The 19342-nt window shown below is 42.7% G+C and overlaps 2 protein-coding genes across 7 annotated transcripts in view; both read right to left on the minus strand.

The window, feature by feature from the left end:
* IL34 (interleukin 34) overlaps window positions 1-2107 on the minus strand; it is a 77636-nt gene extending 75529 nt beyond the window's left edge. Inside the window, exon 1 of one of the 3 annotated variants that reach the window (XM_043599641.1) lies at window positions 1743-2107. The gene's annotated coding sequence lies outside the window, so the exon portion shown is untranslated. The remainder of the gene's footprint in view (window positions 1-1742) is intronic. The other 2 variants (XM_043599640.1, XM_043599639.1) reach the window with 2 other exon arrangements.
* Window positions 2108-11507: 9400 nt separating this feature from the next.
* SF3B3 (splicing factor 3b subunit 3) overlaps window positions 11508-19342 on the minus strand; it is a 47929-nt gene continuing 40094 nt past the window's right edge. For 2 of the 4 annotated variants that reach the window (XM_043599628.1, XM_043599629.1), the window contains exons 18-26: window positions 19068-19242; window positions 18105-18310; window positions 17847-18003; window positions 16311-16436; window positions 15684-15896; window positions 14212-14310; window positions 13359-13502; window positions 12557-12661; window positions 11508-12147 (exon numbers count right to left, since the gene is read on the minus strand). In XM_043599628.1, the coding sequence (XP_043455563.1) occupies window positions 12007-12147; window positions 12557-12661; window positions 13359-13502; window positions 14212-14310; window positions 15684-15896; window positions 16311-16436; window positions 17847-18003; window positions 18105-18310; window positions 19068-19242 (1366 nt within the window). In that variant the 3' untranslated portion in view covers window positions 11508-12006. Of the gene's footprint in view, window positions 12148-12556; window positions 12683-13358; window positions 13503-14211; window positions 14311-15683; window positions 15897-16310; window positions 16437-17846; window positions 18004-18104; window positions 18311-19067; window positions 19243-19342 lie in introns of all 4 variants that reach the window. The other 2 variants (XM_043599625.1, XM_043599626.1) reach the window with 1 other exon arrangement.

Genomic DNA, 19342 nt, shown 5'->3' on the forward strand with positions numbered 1-19342 from the left:
TTATGGCTAATTCTGGTATCTTCCCAAAAGCTCTGGAGCATGGGTTTGACCTTCCACATTAACGGACCCCTATGTGCCAAACACCTTACCTATGTTTTCTCATGTAATTCTATGGCAAAGGCATTAACATTTTGATTTTATAGATGAAGACACTGATGCTCAGAAGTCCAATGACTGTCCACAGCCAGAAATGGAACCCAGCCTGACCAGCCTGTGCTTATTCCACTGAGCCTCATAGGTGGCCTCCCAATAACTTACTAGACTAGAGAACAGAAGGTGTGCCCCTAGACTTCTGGGGAATTCTCCGCTTTGTCCAGGGATCCTGTAAACCTGCACTTTGACAAAGGTGGCTGGGAGATGGAAGGGTAACATCTAGATCAGGTGGCAGGAGGAGACCAAGAGTCTGGGGATCCTTCAGAAAGAGGTTCACCTGACCTGCTGTCCTCTGACATACAGCCCTCCAGCCTCAGCAAAGATAGGGGCCTAAGTCAATAAAATCCTGTAGCAGGGGAGAAGACTTTCACTCCAGTTACAGTGGGGCTGGGTAAGAGGGAGTCAAGAAGATGCCCTTGAGAGGACTTTCTCAATTCTGCCCAGCTAGTATAATGACCCAGGGAAAGCCCCAGGCTTGAAGAGTCTTCCAAGGGTGCTTAATAAGTGCCAGACATTGTGCCAAGTGCCTTAAAAATCCTGTATCACCAAGAAGTTTTATAATATCTATTTTGCATAAGAACTAATTGAGGCACAATTATTAAGTGAGAGTTCAAGGTCAGGCAGCTATGCATACACACCCAGGCTTGCCTGCTTTCAAAGGTCAAGTCTTAACCACTATGCAGACTGCCTCCTTCCTGCAAAATCCTCAGAGAAAACAAGTTCCTCACCCACCCCCTCATACCATCATGGTTCTGGAAATTAGGAATTAGTCACATAATTCTTGAGTGAGCTGACCTGCATATGTAACATGAACTGAGCTACAAAAACGTTCTTGCCATTGCCCCCAGTATTCATTCTTGATGGAGAATAAACTCCAAGAAGGGGGGGGGGGGGGGGGAGGGAATCTAAAAAAAAAAAAAAAAACACAGAAAAAGTTATTTTCACAGGATTACCCATAAAAGTCAAAATACTAATTGCAAAACACCTGGAAGCAACCCAACTTCACAAATGAGGGGCAAAGGCTGCCTATGCTGGGATGGGTTTGTTAATGTAGCGTATACCACATACCTTTAAAATGACAAGTAGTTAGTTGGTTTTTGCAAATTTAAAATAAATGCAAAGAATAAAAGAACTCATTTTCATTTCAGAATACCATCCAAACGAGGAAGGCTCACTCATGCCATTTTTCCCCTTTCTTTTAAATCAATTAATTTTTGATAAGGTAATTCGCACACATAATTCATGCATGGTACATAAAAATCTAAAGACCTAAAGCAATATGCACTGGAGCAGACCCCAGTAACCCACAACCACTTAAAAATGTGGCTCTGTTGATTTACAAAACTCAGAAGCGAACAGAGAGAAGTAACTTGCTTTATGGTTATTTGGATCTTTTTTCCTGCAAGTCTAAAGAAATACAGAGCAGAGAATTCACACCATTTCAGAGAAACAGTTCACAGCTTTTTGGCTGGGACTTTTTCAAGTCTTTCTCAAATCCCTCTTGCTGTGATCTGTGAAAGCAGCAGCTAAGTTGAGGTGAAGTCAGAAAAAGAAAACCACGTGAGAAAAAAAAATGAATGCCTTCTTACCTGTTCACCCAGGAGGACGCGGTCTTCTCGGGCTTTGCTGATTTTAAGGGGCTCGAGAGTAGGAGCAAGTGCCTAGGAGCAGGAGGCAGAGGGTGCCAGGTGAGAGGGTGCTGCTTCCCCCAGCCCACAATCCGGCTTCCCGACTGATGGGAAGGGCGGGGAAAGCAGGCCACTGCCGCTCCTCGCTCGCTCCCGATTGAGAAACTGAAGCCAACATGGGCGGGGCAGGGCCACGTGTCCCCAGCCTGCCTTGGGAGTGCGGATAGGAGGGGGCCACAAACCCAGAGGAACAGCCAGGAACTGTTTCCTGACTGGCGGCGCCTGGCATATTAATGGTAGGAGTCCCCACATCAAGTTTTGGCTCCCAGGAGGGTTGGGCCTGCCCCAGGTCCTCTCCAGAACACATTTACTCTGATTAAAAAAAAAAAAAAAAAAACAAAAACAAAAAAAACCTCTTCTTACAAAACTTAGTAAAACTGGGTGATGTGGTAGTGACTGGAGTGCACGTGTAGGCAGGAGCAACAAACAGAGGGAGAAAAGGCCTTTGATAAATATCACCAGTGTTGAGAACTAATCAATTACCCTGTCTACAGATGGGAGATAAGAGCCCAGAGAGATGAAGTATCTAACCTAAGATCACACAGCTAGGGCTTCCCGACACAACTGTTCTGGTGTAACTCATGGTAGTACACACAGCACAGGGAGTTCCTGAGGACACAGAAGTGAAGCCCTTTACTCAGCCTCATCTCCAAGAATAAGGGTACTTTCACTTTGCCTGAGTCAGACCGAAAGCGGAGAATGGCTCTGCCCAGCAGAATTCTGTGGGCACCAGTGGGGCAGCTCCATCTCCACCTAGTTTTCACAGCCAGCTCCCTGATTTAGTAGTTAGGGGTGGGGCAAACCCCCAAGGGATCCTTTAGCTCCTCCACCAGTGGACATTACAAGCAGGAATCAGGGGACAGGGGAAAGGACTGTGTTCAAAGCATCAAACTATCCAAGACAATAATTTGTAGTTTCTCTGAACGTGAGCACAGAATCTTTATTAAGGGGCCCCTTAACATCTAGGATTCCATAGCATCTCATTTGAGAAGTGCTACCCTAAAAGATGTTAGTATGTCTTATTCCGAATGTCAATGCCTGGTACGAGTAGCTGTTCAAATGATTTCTCAATTGGGTTGACAAAACTGGATTCCTGGTTTGGCCCTGAAACTTCCAGCAGGACAAGGCCCATACTGGAATGCACTTGGCTAATTACCCACCTTTATCCCTAACGCTATGGCTACTCTGACCATACCCTCTACAAGGCCTTGGCAGAACTATGCCAAGTTGATTCATAACAGTCAGGTGGCCTGCTGGGAGGGCAGGACAGAGTGGAGATGATGGGGTCTAGCCACAGGATCTCACTCAAGCCTCATAAAAGCCTGAATTAACTCCACTGTGCCCTCTCTGGGATTCCTTGGCTTGGAATGATGTCCCTTCCTTTCAAAGCATTGCACATAAGACTGTAGTTCAAGATGGAGATGGCTCTAGGCTCCCCAGGCTTCAAGACCCAAGTTCAGTGGCCATGCCTCCTCAGATCCCCTGGAAGCTCAGCAAAAGCACTTTGCTATTACCATAACCCCTGAAGATTGGTTTTATTATACTTTACAGACAGGAAACTGAGACCATGCTCAGAGACTGGTGAACCCAGGTCACAGGACTCTGTTTAGGCCTCTTTCTCTAGCCTTTACTCCTGACCTCCTGCTTGGCATTTGGCAGGCAGGATCTTGATTCTGCTTTCCATGGCGAAGTGGCCTTTCTCTAGCTGCAGCATCAGCGCCTTAAAGGTTAGAGGTTCCCCAGCCTGCCTTGTGTTTAACAGCACTAGGCCCTGATAACCCACAGTAAATGTTGATGCTTCTCTTGACCATCATGTCTTTTTATGGCCTCAAATTATTAAATGTGTGAAAACTCTTCCCAAATGAGCTAATTCAAAGCAACTCCCACTCACTGAGATTTTGTTTGCTATCAGAAGAAGGAACACGTTCTGCTGGGTAGGCCTGCAAAGTGAAAAATGTGAGGACCAGGCTTTAGAAGGCAGAGTTACAGGTAGGGAACAGAGATGGATTTGCCTCTGGGATTACGACAAAACCCACTAGGTATTAACAGATTCTGGATTTGGGGGGTGAAGGTGGGGTTGGGTGGTGCTAACAGGAGCCTCGAGCTACTTCAAATTCAGTCTCCCAGCCTTTTGTACCCAAACTGGAATTTACAATCTTGGTCTATTTATTTATTTATTTGGCTTCATGTTGAACAGGAAACAATGTTCCCTCACTACCCACCCAACCTAATGATTTCCACGTCTGATGACCACCAGACTGTGAAATATACAGTTGCCTAGATAACAGCAGAGATTAAGAGGTTCATGAGTTCGAGCCCTGCGTTCAGGCTCTGTGCTGACAGCTCAGAGCCTGGAGCCTGCTTCAGATTCTGTGTCTCCCTCTCTCTCTCCTTCTCCTGCTCACACAGTCTCTCTCTCAAAAATAAACATTAAAAAAAAATTTTTTTTTTTAAATCTGGGGGTAAAATCCAGCAACCTATTCTGACGAACTCAGATGATGCTAATACAGGTTTCCTTCTGTTTCTGTACCAGAAATGTTTGGCTGCCCACCCTCCACCTCCTCATTTTTCAGAGTTGGGATCTTCTGACTTTTCCCAGAAGTCACAAGGCTATGCCTATTTTATCTGAGGAGACCAAAGACAGAGACTGAAGCTCTTCAGAAACTTGTCACAAGGCTCTTTGGCAAACTCACCAAAACTGACAGGTTATAAAAACTCTTCAACTTCTGGGTACAGAGCAGACCTGCAAAGAGGTGGCACATAGTAGGTGCTTGATAAATACTGGTGGAATAAATAAATTTATAGCAGTATCTTACAGTGAGTTGTCTGTGTCTTTTTTTTGGTCATGTCTTCTGATGCTGGTTTTCAAGCTTGTACAGAAACAGCTGGCCATGTGCTTATGGATTGGTGAAGAGGACTCTTCTGACTGCTCTGTAGTACGTACCTGTGGATTTCAGTTCACTCAACTTCACATAAACCCCACACACTGGGCTATCAGATCGCCAAATGTAAATCAGCCACTGACCACAGATGTTCACTGACCTCCCTACCACATAACCAAGAGTAAGCCATCTGGCCCTCACCTGTTAATTTTTTTTGGATAAGGTTTGACTTCAGCAGCAGAGACGGTTTTTCTGAGCTCTTGATATAGCCCTTCAATGTATTTTAAAGGTACAATAAACAAAATATTCACACACAATATTCCATATGCAAATGAGCAAGTAGATGACTCAGGCAAACACATGTCATTTCTACTTTAAATACAAACAGAATTTATAAATATTTTTTAAAAATTGAAAGCCACGTTGATCACATCTGAAGAATGCTCCCAACATTTCTGGCTTCCCACTGATGAGAAACTCAAGAGAGGCTGCATCACGGGAGCAACACACATTCTGGTGACCAGCACTCTCCCCGTGAGAGAAGTGAACTCCAACAGCCTTTCCCAGCCACAGCAGTCTTGCTAGCAATACATTCAAAAAAACCAAGAAAAGCAACATTCCAGCCATAGTCCAATTTGAACCCCCTCCCCCCAAGGAATGCTATTCTTGGCAAGAGATCTTCCAAAGGAAACAACATCTGCAGAACCCCTACCCGTGAGGTCAGGGAAAGATGAGGCAGCTGAAAACTTTTCAGTCTTTCTTAGACTCAAGTTGCAGGGACTTAACAGAGCAGCAAGATGAGAGTGATCCTAGTACCTAAGGGCAAATGCCTCAGGGTCTTGAAATTATCCCTTCAGAACTGCATGGCAGACTCTGATGTATTTTGCAAGGCTACACACAGAGGTCCCCATTTACCTGGCTGCTCAGTTAAATCAAAAGAGTTCATTAGCCCCCCCTTAATACCTACATAGATGGGATTTGTAATTCAGCCTCATCCCATCACCAAGTATTTATTAAACACATTTTGTACATTCTGGAGCAACAGCTACGAACTAGACAAAATTCCTGAGCTCAACATATTAAAGCCTAATTCCTTGTGCCTGTGATCCAGAAATTCTGCTTGCAGACAACAAGCAACTTTATGGATAGGCAAAGGAAACTCAATGGTGACAACTCCTGGATATAACACCTAACCCACAAGCAACAAAACAAAAAATAAGTGAGACTACATCAAATTAAAAAGCATCTGCACAGAAAGAAAAAATCAACAAAGTAAAAAGACAACCAAAAGGATGGGAAAAATTATTTGCAAACCATGTTATCTACTACATAAGGGGTTAGCATCCAAAATATATAAAGAACTCATACAACTCAACAGCAAATAATCCAATTAAAGCACAGGCAAAAAGATACATGCACCCCTACTGTTTACTGCAGCATTATTTACAGTAACCAAGATACAGATGCAAGCCAAACATCCATTAACAGACGAATGATAAAGATGTGGTATATGTATACTATGGAATATTACTCAGCCATAAACAAGAATTAAATCTTGCCATTTGCAACAATGTGGATACACCTAGAGAGTATAATGCTAAGTGAAATAAGTCAATCAGAGAAAGGCAAATACCATGACTTCACTCACATGTAAGAAACAACTAAACAAAGAAAAAAAAGAGACCAAGAAAACAGACTCTTAAATACAGAGAATAACTGGTGGTTGCCAGAGGGGAGAGGAATAGGAGGGTGGGTGATAAAAAGAGGATCAAGAGTACACTTATCTTGAAGAGCACTGAATAATGTATAAAATTTCTGAATCATTATGTTGTACACCTGACACTAATAACACTATATATTAATCATACTTCAATTTTTAAAAATGGGCAAAGGAACTTAATAGACATTTCCCAATGTAGATATATTATGGATAGACTGCCAACAGACACATGAAGAGATGCTCAACAACACTAGTCATTAGGCAAATGCCTATCAAAACTACAATGAGGTATCACCTCAAGCCTGTTAAAATGGCCATCATCAAAAAGACAAGATAACAAATGCCAGAAAGAATGTAGAGAAAAGGAAACCTTTGTGTACTGTTGGTAGGATTGTAAACTGGTACAGCCACTATGGAAAACAGTATGGAGAATCCTCAGAAAATTGAAAATAGACCTGCCCTATGATCCAGCAATTCCACTTCTGGGAATACATCCAAAGGAAACGAAAACACTAAGTCAAAAAGGTATCTGCACCCATATGTTCACAGTAGTGTTATTTACAATAGCCAAGACATGGAAACAACAATCAATGGATAAATGAATAAGAAGTTGTGGTAGATCAACAAATGGGTGTTGATCCATGCAAAAGAATGAAAATGGACCACTTTCTTACACCATACACAAGAATAAACTCAAAATGCATTAAAGATCTAAATGTGAGACCTGAAACCATAACAATCCCCAAAGAGCACAGGCAGTAATGTCTGTCACATTTGCCATACCAACATTTTTCTAGAGATTATCTCCTCAGGCAAGAGAAACAAAAGCAAAAATAAATTATTGGGACTACAAAATAAAAAGCTTCTGCACAGCAAAGGAAACAATCTACATAACTAAAAGGGAACCTACTGAATGGGAAAAGATATTTACAAACGACATATTCGGTGAGAGATTAGTATCCAAGAGGCGCCTGGGTGGCTCAGTTGGTAAACCCTCTGCCTTCGGCTCAGATCACAATCTCACAGCTTGTGAGTTCAAACGCTGCGTCGGGCTCTGTGCTGACAGCTCAGAGCCTGGAGCCTGCTTCCGATTCTATGTCCCTCTCTCTCTCTCTGCCCCTCCCCTGCTCGTGCTCTCTCTCAAAAATAAACATTAAAAAAAAAAAAAAAAAAAGAATGCAATCTTGCCATTTGCAACAACACGGATGCAAGAGAGTATAATGCTAAGCAAAATTAAGTCAGTGAGAGAAAGACAAATACCATTATCATCTCATTCATCTGTGGAACTTAACAAATGAGTGAAGGAAAAAAAGAGACAAATTAAGAAAGAGATTCATAACTATAGAGAACTGAGGGTTACCAGAGGGGAGGGGGTGGGAGGATGGGTGAAAGAAGTGAAAGGATTACAAGTTGTACACTTATGGTGATGAGTACGGAGTAATGTATAGACTTGTGGAATCACTGTATCAGACATTTGAAATTAATGTAACACTGGGAAATAAAAAACAAAAAAAATAAAAGAAGTTGTGGTACATAACTGTGGTACATGTACCACTAATACACAATGGAGTATTAGTCATTAAAAAAAAGACACAAGGAAATCTTGCCATTTGTGACATGGATGGACCTTAAGGGCAATATTCTAAGTGAAGTAAGACAGAAGAATACTGTATGATCTCACATGTAGAGTCTAAAAAAAAACATCAAACTCCTAAAAAGAGATGAGATCTGAAGTTGAAGTGGAGGAGTGGCAATGGCACTGGAACAAGGTGGTCGAGAGGTATAAACTTCCAGGTATAAGAGGAAATAAGTATTAGAAATGTAGTGTAGGACTAGTTAACACTGATATGTGATATATATTTTTGCTGCTTTTCATTGTATCTCTATGAGATGAGACGATGAATGTAACTGTTTCACAATGTATGTAAGTCAAACCATTATGCTGTACACTTTCAACTTATACAGTAATGATTATACCTCAATAAAACTAGAGGGATTAAAAAAAAATCTTACCAGCTGTTAGAATCCTGGCAGAGAAATCAAGTCCAGAGAAGGCCCCTCAGTTATAGAACTGAAATGTTATCTATATAGCCCTCAAAACTCTATCTCATCCAGCACCCATTTAGCTACAACAGAGAATGTGAGAGTCAACAGACACATCAAAAGCACAGCAGTGTAAGGAGGAAAGAAAACACCACAGCATGTGTATGGGGTGGGGGAAGTAAGGAGACTAGTCTATGGTTATTCGGTGACTCCTAAAGGAAAATGGAAGACTTTATTGTCTTCCTGACCTACGCCCCAAATGTTGAGAGCTCATGTTTGGCTCAGTAAGCACCCACAATATGCTGGGCTGGATGCTGAGTATTTTAGATAAATGCTCTCATTTTATTCTCAGGTCAACCCTGTTTATCTCCATGTTATGGGTAAGATGCCAACCTGCCTGACCAATGTCATAGATCTATCTAATCAGAGAGGCAAATACTTGACTGAACTCAGGCCTGTGAGTTCATGTCTAGACTTGCCCAGGAATATACATTGAGTGGCCTAATCACCTAATCATGATCTTCATGATTAAGAACATTTAAGAAAAAAATAATACAAACAAAATTTGTACTCCCAGGAGACACAAAGTCACTTTGCCTTTTTGGTAAGTGCTAGGATTCTTAGGAACCATGATCCTGTCTCAAGTAAAGTTGAGTAACACAGTAAGGGACTTCCATGCAGCTTGTATGACCTCTCTCCCCTTACTTTCTACAGCTGCGGTAATCAAGGCTCATAAGTTTTAAATGGTTTGCCCAAAATTCACTCAACTGTTTTCTGCCCAAGCCAGATCAGACATGTCACCTGATTCTAGTTCTCTAGTTATACTATAAACACATTTTGACTGATCATTTCCTTATTAGGCTATCAAGTTTAACTGAGCAGGCCCTGTATATTTCTTACTGTGCTCATTATCAGTACAATGCTCAGAATGTTAGCTCATTATGTGCTGTCATCTACCAGTTAACCTTTTGCAAAACGCACCCACATTTCTGTGACAATCCCACTGAGTTTGTATCATTTTCCCTAGACTCTGGGTTATAGACAAAAGGGAAAGGACAGAAATCTCTTAATATGAAACCTTTGCCTGGCTCACCTGTAGCTCTCTAGTGGGGCAAAAATCAGATGACCATTCATTCCCAGCTGTGGTAAAAGATCTAAAATTAAGGTTCATATTATATACTATAAAATCAAAAGAGCTTCAAATGGCCCAACTGCAAGTTTCCTTCCCAGCTCTGCTCTTATGGGTAAGGTTCCCTAAGCTAAACAACCCTCCTTATCAAAGGACCAGACACAGTTCCTGCTCCTCTCTGGGCAGCAGGTTTCAGTTCACCAGAGTCTATGGATTTACTCAAGCCAATCACATCTTCCCAAAGGAACCAGAAGGCACCCCACCTTCTTGATACTAAAAAGCCCGTCTCCCTCCCAAAGCCCCCAGTTGTTTACCTGGTTGTTGAGTGGAACCCCCATGTGACTTTGCATGGCATGCAGTGTCCTTATGCCATTGGCTGTGATTATATAGCTAATGAACTACCGTCTATGTCATTAGCAACCCAAGACAAGTCGCAATTCTACAGAGATCTTTTCCTCTCTTACGTATAAACCCTCTATGACTATAGGAAGTACTTCAGAAAAGAAACGGAATAGGTTGCTACCCAAACATCTTTGCCAAGTTTCCCAGACTACTGCATGTCAGTATCATACAATCTGACAGACTAAACAGAATGGCTTTGGGTAGGGGCCACAGGAAGAATGAGACCTGGAATTAGGTCATAAAAATGTAATTCAAAAGTATTGTCTTCTGTTATGTGAATCAGTGAGATAACTGACAAAGTGTTGTTAGGGATTCAATTCCTGGCAATATCTGGATCTCTACTGACCACTCTAAAACTTAGTCATACTTAAGAGAGTTTCCAGGGACAGCATCAGGAACTCTCTGCACTGGATTGTGCGCTGCTCAGGGTCAAAGATTTTATCTAATCACCTTGATTTGATTCTAACCCTGTGCTAGCCACAGAAAATCCGTTCATGGAAGTGGCTGAGCACATGCACGTGAATGAATGTTTTACTCTGTGAAATACTGGGAACAGCAGCGAGCTTGGGTCATTCCAGGTTCAATGAAGCTGGAAGACTACCTGGACGATTAGAGCTGGTTTCCCAGGTGTAGGTTGTAACATTTGACACCAGCACATTTGCAGTTGACTAGCTACCAGCGCTGCCTCTTCATACTCCAAAGGCCTGCCAGAGCTTGCCTAAGATGACTGCTGCAGACAGTACCCACCCCTCCCTTGTCATTATCCATGAGCCTTTAAATAGAGACCACATATACTGACTTTGTTCCCATGGGCAGGTTAGATCTGGGTTCTTCTGTACTTACTGATCCTTCCTAGGATTCATAAGGCAAACGATCATTTCAGGAGCTGTAGAAGTAAAGGGAGCATCTGTTAAGAGACTACCCAGTTAGAATGCATGCTGAATCCTTCACTCTTAAGACCTCAAAGTAGGAAGAAGCTACAACAGGGGAGAAGAGGGGCACCTGGGTGGCTCAGTCAGTTAAATGTCTGACTCTTGATTTCAGCTCATACTGATCTCACAGTTCATGGGACAGAGCCCCACGTCAGGCTCTGCACTGATAGTGCTGATAGCGCAGAGCCTGCTTAGGATTCTGTCTCCCTCTCTCAGCCCCTCCCTACCGTGCACAGGCATACCTTTTCTCTCTAAAAATAAACAAACACTAAAAAAATAAAATAAAACACCAGAGAAGAAATCAGCCACCCTTCCTCAATATTCAATGGGAAGAGGTGTGGCTGACTCCATGTTTATTATTAAGCCCAAGTTTCATCTGCATAGCAGAAAGAACTACAGGAAGCCAAAAAACCACCACAAAGCCAGGAGTGAGGCCACAGGGAACCAGAAGTACAAGCAGGTAGCTGGAAAGGAGGATACTCCATTCTTCCTGCTCCAACTCAGGTTTAAATCTCCCACCTAAATTCTCACCCCCAGAAAAGACACATGGACTCCAGCCACCTTAAAAACTACATTGTATTTCTGGTTAGATTTCAGAGTGGCAGAACTCAGGAGTTATACTATATTCAACCTGGTCCCCACCTCAGCTTGCCTGCCTTCCCCACATCTCTCCCCCACCTCCCACCCACAAACATAACATTGTACAAAACTATATTTACAGGAAAACTGGTTAAAAACTAAGGGTGTGTACAAAAGTAGACAAGAGAGCCAGATATTTCAGTGCAGGGAAAGCTTGGGGGAATCGCCAACATCTTATTACACACCAGAACCTGGGGGCAATGTATTACGTACTAGGCAAAAAGAAGCATAGCAAATTTCAGTGCCAATTTTAGGGGGAACCAGTCACTCCAGGGAAAGAGTGGATACGAAAGACATACTAGCTTTAATATTACAAAGTCTTAATTAACCAGCCACCCTTCTGCCACATGGGTTCAGAGCCAGGTGGTAGGGGAAACAAAACAGAGAGTCTCTGACACAAGCCCCACAGGGAAAGGGCTCAGAAGGCATAACGGGTCCGGATGTCCTCAAGCTTCTTGGACACCTCAGGTGGGGTTCGGTCCAGTTCTTCAGAGACATTCTTCTGTTTGTTGGGCTCCATGGAGTTGAACTGTTCACAGAGGTCTCCGTCTATCACATTCTAAGACATAGAAAAGTAAGGAATAAAAAGGTTAGACGCTCACGGAAAGTGACATATGCTAGAGCACCTGCAAGGAAAGGTTTTATTCTGGTATCTGAACGATTTACAGAGCCAGGAATGCTATTTTAAGTTCATCCTCAGTAGCCTGTGTTCAGATTAGCAAAACTGGGTGAAGGCTTTTCTCTGGCTGTGGTCTGCCCCAGGGGAAGAGGTCCCTGAATATCACTAGTCATTCCTTTCCCCCATTACTGCCTCCATCAATCCACCCCTTTAATTCAGGACTGCCCTGATTTTTAAAAGACAGAGGTCCACAGAAAACACAAGTTAAATGGGCTAAAGATACCCCTTTTCAACTCAGATTTCCAACAAGACCCCCAGGTTCTGGTGTGTAGTAAGGTTAAGACCTTACCTTAACAGGGAAGTAATAGGAACGAAAGCTGAGGTGGTCTCGCCCACAGAGAGGGGGATGCTCAGACCGGAGGTGCATTTCCACATGCTGGAAGAAGTCATGGTCCTGGTGGAAGAAACAAAGAATCTGTCACTAAAAGAAAAAAGTGATTTCAACTACTAGTCTATGGTTTCCAGAAGCAAAATGAACAGACAAGCCATTGATTTTTTTTTTTTTTACCACAGAGATATTAACTACTTGCTAACAAATTGCTTAATTTGTTAACAAATTGCTTTGTTTGTTAACAAATTGCTCCTTTGACAATCACAGGTTTTCCTGCTACAAGATAGCGAATGCCTGAAAGAAACCCCACCTGTATTTACAGAACACAAGAGAACACAGTATGTAAAGAGTGATTTGTGAAGTCAGATTCCTGATCCCAGCTTCTTTAGCTGGAATGACATAAATCCAATTTAGCCAATCCCAGAGTTGACTCAAGGAGGCAGATTAAATGCACAGTACTCATCATCCATCATTCCTACTCCTGTGGGGTTTGGTTCTGGGGCTTTGGCCTCTGACTAATGCTATATCCACATCAGAACTGAACCAAACCCAGGTACAATATGAAAACAAATGGCTTTTCCCACAGGGGTGGGAGAGGGATATCAGGATTCTTATCTACCTTGGCACATCTGTCACTTTATAAAATTTCCAGAACATGCCTAGCTGCAAGTGGGGACATAAGATTTGTCCTCTTAGGCTGATTCAGCACCAAGAAACAACCTTGCCAAAGCAAAGGCCAGAAGAGTGTGGGAGATTTTACCTCATGGGATGTGAAGGGGACAAGGATGCCAATTCCTCCTGACAAGGTGGTATAGACAAGCGATTCTGAGCCTCCGGGGATCAGTGTGGTCTTCTGTAATGACAGCACTGTCTCGCCTACATGGTAGTTCATGATCACCTCTGCCTGCAAGTCAAAAACAGACTAGTAACTATGTGTGCCCTCACAACCTGTTCTAGATTACCAAGACCAAGGAGTGCCTCCAAAGGGCAGATTTCATCTTCTTTTAAATCCAAAACTCACTAACACTTAAAAATACTTCAGAATGTTAACATTTACTTGAGATTAATGTCCCCACCAACATGCTAAAGTTAGATCATTTCTGATAAACAATTAGTGTGAAAAAAATTTTTGTTAAATTACCAAGTTTACATAAAAAAACCCACAGAAAATTATTAAAAAGCAACAATCATTAGACTTGCCTTCTCAAATAGATCTAAGAAGTCCAGAGATGCTTTACTACAGAAATACATGCCTATAGGAGAAAAGTAAAGAACCCAGAACATCTCAGAGAGAAGCTGATTCATAAAGGGAGTGACCCTATTTAACAATTTTTTCCAAGAAACTCATTATGCTCCACTCAACTGCTAAAATGTCTTGGAAAAAAAATCTTATTTCTTCAGTCATAAAAATGGAATGTTGACTTGGTCATTTTACATCAAACCTAGCATCTGTCCATCACAGGCCATAAAAGGACTTCCATACACAGGAGAGTACTCAGCAGAATCATGTGCGCTGTGGGTAAGTGACTAAAAACTGTTCCCTCAGTGAGGGCCATGGGGAATGTACTATGCAGGCTGGCTCCCATCCTTCCGAGCCCCTTCTGTAATCCTACCTTCTGAGAGGCCCCGTTGAGCAAGCCCCGGTCCCACAAGGCTTTGTTTCCTGTGGGATCCTCATCCACTTCATCATTGGTGTTAGGTGGGAGCCTTACCTACAAGGAAGTGACACAAGTCAGAGGACTGGGTCCTACACTTACTCACCTGAATCACCAAGCAATGTTTGCCCCAGATCCTTGAAAGCAAGCCTGGGATACCAACTTTGGCATAGGCCTGAGCTGGTTTCCTGCACCTAGTGTCTGAGTGAGAAACTCAAGAGTATCAAGCCCTAAGCAAAAGCAAACCAAAGGCCATAGGACATAAATAAGAAAAGTGACACTGGGCTTAAAAAGAGAAGCTGGAGCCTGGGTAACTCAGTCGGTTAAGCTTCTGACTTCGGCTCAGATCATGATCTCACAGTTCGTGAGTTCAAGCCCTGCACCAGGCTCTCTGCTGTCAGTGCGTTCCTGTTTGGGATCCTCTCTCTCCTTCTCTCTCTGCCCCTCCCCCAAGCGCATGTGCTGGCTCTCTCTCAAAAATAAACAAACATTAAAAAAGAGAGAGAGAGGGGCACCTGGGTGGCTCAGTCAGTTAAGCGGCCGACTCCGGCTCAGATCATGATCTCGCGGTCTGTAAGTTTGAGCCCCGCATCAGGCTCTGTGCTGACAGCTCAGAGCCTGGAGCCTGTTTCAGATTCTGTGTCTCCCTCTCTCTGACCCTCCCCCGTTCATGCTCTGTCTCTCTCTGTCTCAAAAATAAACGTGAAAAAAAAATTTTTTTTTTTTTTAAAAGAGAGGCCAAAATTCTGATAAAAGTAAAAATATACATTACTCATTAGTTCAAATGAAACCTATCACTATTAAATTATGTTCCAGGGGTTCGTGGATGGCTTAGCCAGTTAAGTGTCTGACTCTTGATTTTGGCTCAGGTCATGATCTCACAGTTCCTGAATCTGAGTCTCACACTGGGTTCTGTGCTGACAGTGCACAGCCTGCTTGGGATTCTCTCTCTCCCTCTCTGCTCCTCCCCTACTCGTGCTCGCTCGCTCTCTCTCAAAAAAAAAAAAAAAAAACCCTAAACATTAAAAAAAATCATATTCCAATGAAGATGAAGAAGGTGGACTGGTAGGTTGTGGAGGGATGGAGGAGAGGAGGTTCTAAATGACAAGAATGGGGCGGCTGCCTAGCTCAGTCAGTAGAGTGTGTATAACTCTTGATTTGGGGGTTGTGAGTTTGACCCCCACATTGAGCGCAGTAATTACTTAAAAAAAAAAAAAACTTTAAAAATAAATAAAATTTAAAAAAATTAAAAAATGGTAAGAAAGCTTACATAACAGTTTCATTTTTAGAAGCAGCCTTAGTAGGATTGAATTCTATACTCATTTTTACTTTCCACATTAGAAATCACAGTCCTGGGTCCTTGGTTTTACCAGTGAAAACTATGCCAGCTTTTCCACACATCAATGTAAGCCAAGTAAACATCAACTCACCACACAAATGTTGCCAAACTTATCTGCCCCAGCCACAGTGTCATAGTCCAGAAGGCTAGCCGTAGTGACCCATCGTGGGTAAGTATCATCAGCAAAAATGATGAGCTGGTTCTCATTACGCTTGTATCGAACCCAGATGAAACTTTCCTGGACGTCAGACACAATTACCCTGTGTCCAATAGTCTGGATCCCAGAGATGTAATTGGCAATATGCTGGGAAAAACACGGACAGCAATAGGAGTAACCTTGAGGTTCAGAACACACAGAAAGTCCAGCTGCTCCTGACTTCAACACATACAGGGCCTAGAGAATAGTAGTCAGCAAAAAATTGCTAAAAGACAGGAAAAAAACTACTGGTTTTAATATGGAGGAAATATATGCTCAGTTCTCAGAGTTAAATACCTTATAGAAGCAAGCAAGACAGAATCTGGTTCTTTATGTGAAGAAATCAAGAAAGCCACCTAACTGCTCTCGTTCTCCAGGCTCAAAGGCCTCATTCTTAGGCTGAAATTGGGGAACTACAACGTCCTAATAAAGAGATGTGATTTTAAGTTACTGTCCACCATCCTGCCCATGTTTCCTTCTTCCACACTAGCTACATATGAAGCCCTCTACCAGCATATTTACCTTGTTCTCACACTTTCGGAGTAACTTCTTCTTCCCCAAGTCATAGACTCGCAGAAGCTTCCCCACACCAATCAACACCCTCCCCTGGAATGGGGCAATGGCAGCAGGGACCTCTTCCACTGGAGTCTGTGAGAAGAAAAGCAGGTAATGCAGCTATCAGAACACCAGTCATATGCTAGCCCCACCCTCTCAAACCTAAAATATCTTTACAGGCATCTGTCAGGAAGACAATGAGTGATCATCTTTTGCTCATCAGAGAAATAAATCACACATACAACAGTTTCTATGAAACAGAGTGTTTGGGTAAATAGGTCCCATACACTGCACATCACTCAGCAAATCAATCAGTGCCACAGGTGGAAGGAAGCCCTCAGGCCTGAGGAATGCTGTCTCTGAGCCCATGCTAATTCAAATGGTGCTATTAACTAATAGTGAAGACTCAATACTGGAGAAGTGATTGCTGCTTGTGGACGGATTGGAATGGAGTGCTAGTGACAAGTGAGACACAATGAGTTTAGCACCAAGACAACTCCATGAAGTAACTGTTTCTTAGAGGATACTTCCCTGTGGAAGGGCTGAAGGAAAGGAGATACATAAATGTACTGTGTGAAAGAACAGGAATTTTTTCCCTTAACTTAAAAATTGTGGCTAAGTCAGATGAATGTCCGACTTTGGCTCAGGTGATGATCTCACAGTTCCTAATTCAAGCTCCACAACAGGCTCTGTGCTGGCAGGTCAAAGCCTGGAGCCTCTTTCAGATTCTGTGTCTCCCTCTCTCTCTCTGCCCCTTTCCCACTTGTATGCATGCATTCTCTCTCAAAAATAAACTTTAAAAAAAATAAAATTTGTGATTAAAACACACATAAAATTTACCACTTTAATCATTTTTTTTCATTTTTTTTTAACGTTTATTTATTTTTGAGACAGAGAGAGACAGAGCATGAACAGGGGAGGGGCAGAGAGAGAGGGAGACACAGAATCTGAAATGGGCACCAGGCTCTGAGCTGTCAGCACAGAGCCCGACGTGGGGCTCGAACTCACAGACCGTGAGATCGTGACCTGAGCCGAAGACGGACGCTTAACCGACTGAGCCACCCAGGTGTCCCATTAATCATTTTTAAGCATACAGTTCAGTGACATCAAACATATTCACAGTGTTGTGCAACCAAAACCACCATCCATCCCCAGAACTTCTCTGTATCTGTTAAATATTAACTCTTGAGAGAATATTAATTCTTTAGAACTGCTGGATTTTGGTAACAAATTGCTGCCTGCTTAGTAAAATTAGTAAACAAGGGGCCAATTCAGTGTGCATCTATTTCACCACTGTGGATGGTTAGCACATAGGCTTCCGGTGGGACACCCAGGCAATGGAGCTTCACGGGAGCATGAAAACCCCAGCATTTTCTGTGTGCCACCAACAGATGGAACACCATCAATGAGCTGGTTCCCAAAATGGTCACCAGAAGACCTGACCCACAACTTAAGCAAAAGTGGGAGAGCCTAGTAGGACCTAAGATCCAGGCTGGTTCCTACCTTGTGCAAAAACTCCAATTTTTCCCCATTGTTCACAAGCTTGTAGGTATAGACAAAGCCCCCTGCTACAGACCGGGGATTGAGTATCAGGTCTTTGGCCACGCCCACCAACACATACCAATCATCACCAGTATTGGAGAACCTACAAACAGCCACACTGTATACAGAGAAAGAAGCAGGAATCAAGCGTTAGTTATAGGCCAGAAAATTCCCATAAGAGCCTCCAAAACCCTGGAGCTGATGTCCTGAGCTCCTTACCTAAAAGCAGCCTCATTCTGTTCTAGCTGGACAAGGTCTAGTGTGTTCCCTTGAATAGGATTCATGACTCGGATCACAGAGGCCCACTGCCCATTGCCAGCCTTAGGAGCTCCAAAAATGGATTCAGGGAGGTTTTCATTCAGGAACGCTGCTGCCATCTCTGCAGCAAGCTCCCGCTCGTCCTCCCCTGCTGCTTCTACCATTTCCTAAATCAAAAACAAAACAAACGAAAATAAAAACAAGGAAGAGTTGGTGTGTTCAGAAGTGGGTGCTGGGTGAGAAGTGGTCAAGTAGCAAAAACACCTCCAAGGAGAGTTCATATTATATACAATAGCAAAGTCTGTAGGCCAAAACCAGATTTCCCAAAACAAAGATTAAAGGGAAAGGTGTATACATAAGGGGAGGAAGGGAAACCACTAAAGGGGAAATCAGGTACTTCTTTTTTTTAATACCAAAAAAACTGAACATCAACTGACAAATAACCGACAAATGGTCTGAGATACATAAAATGAAAACACAACTCTTCCACCTACCCCATCTAACTTCCCATGCTAAGACTACTATTTGTCTCCTCTCTTCCAGGCCAGATACAGTTTTACATGGTTGGATCTATTTGTTTTTTGCTGGGAAATGATTTCTGGAAAGAAGAAGTGTTGTGGAAAATATGAAAGCTGTCTCCTTTGGGCTCAAATCCAGGAAACACATACAGACTGTTTAGGAAGCTCAAAGACTGAACAACTATGTTCTAAGAAAGAAAGCTGAGTACTAAATAAACCCAGGTCAGTATATTAGTTCCAAGTCACAAAAAAACCTCTAAAACTAAGGATTCTGGCAAAGGGCTCTACTTAAAGGACCTGACAAGAGCCTGGATCTTTAGAATATAATAAAAAATTACACAAGTTTAAACTTTTCAACAAAATTTCAGTGCCTTTTAATTGAACCCTAAAAGTCAAGTCTCATTACCTCTGCCATCTGTTGCTTTCTCTGAGCTTTTGTAGCTTCTGTGTAGGCATTGTGGTCTGTCTCAATGATGATAAGGTTGTTACTCTCTGGGTGAATGACAAATTTCCTGGGTGTATACTGCAATGGAAAGGCTACCTGATTGAAGACAGCACCTAGCTTCTCCAATGCTAAAATCCTATGGGGAGAAAGGCAGGGAATTAATAGATTATTCATTCAGGAACTAGAAAATGATGTCAAAATAGTCCATGAGCAGTCACAGCAAATGCATCACCCCT

The sequence above is a fragment of the Prionailurus bengalensis genome, chromosome E2 (genome assembly GCF_016509475.1).
Source record: "Prionailurus bengalensis isolate Pbe53 chromosome E2, Fcat_Pben_1.1_paternal_pri, whole genome shotgun sequence".
NCBI classification, from domain to species: Eukaryota; Metazoa; Chordata; class Mammalia; order Carnivora; family Felidae; genus Prionailurus; species Prionailurus bengalensis.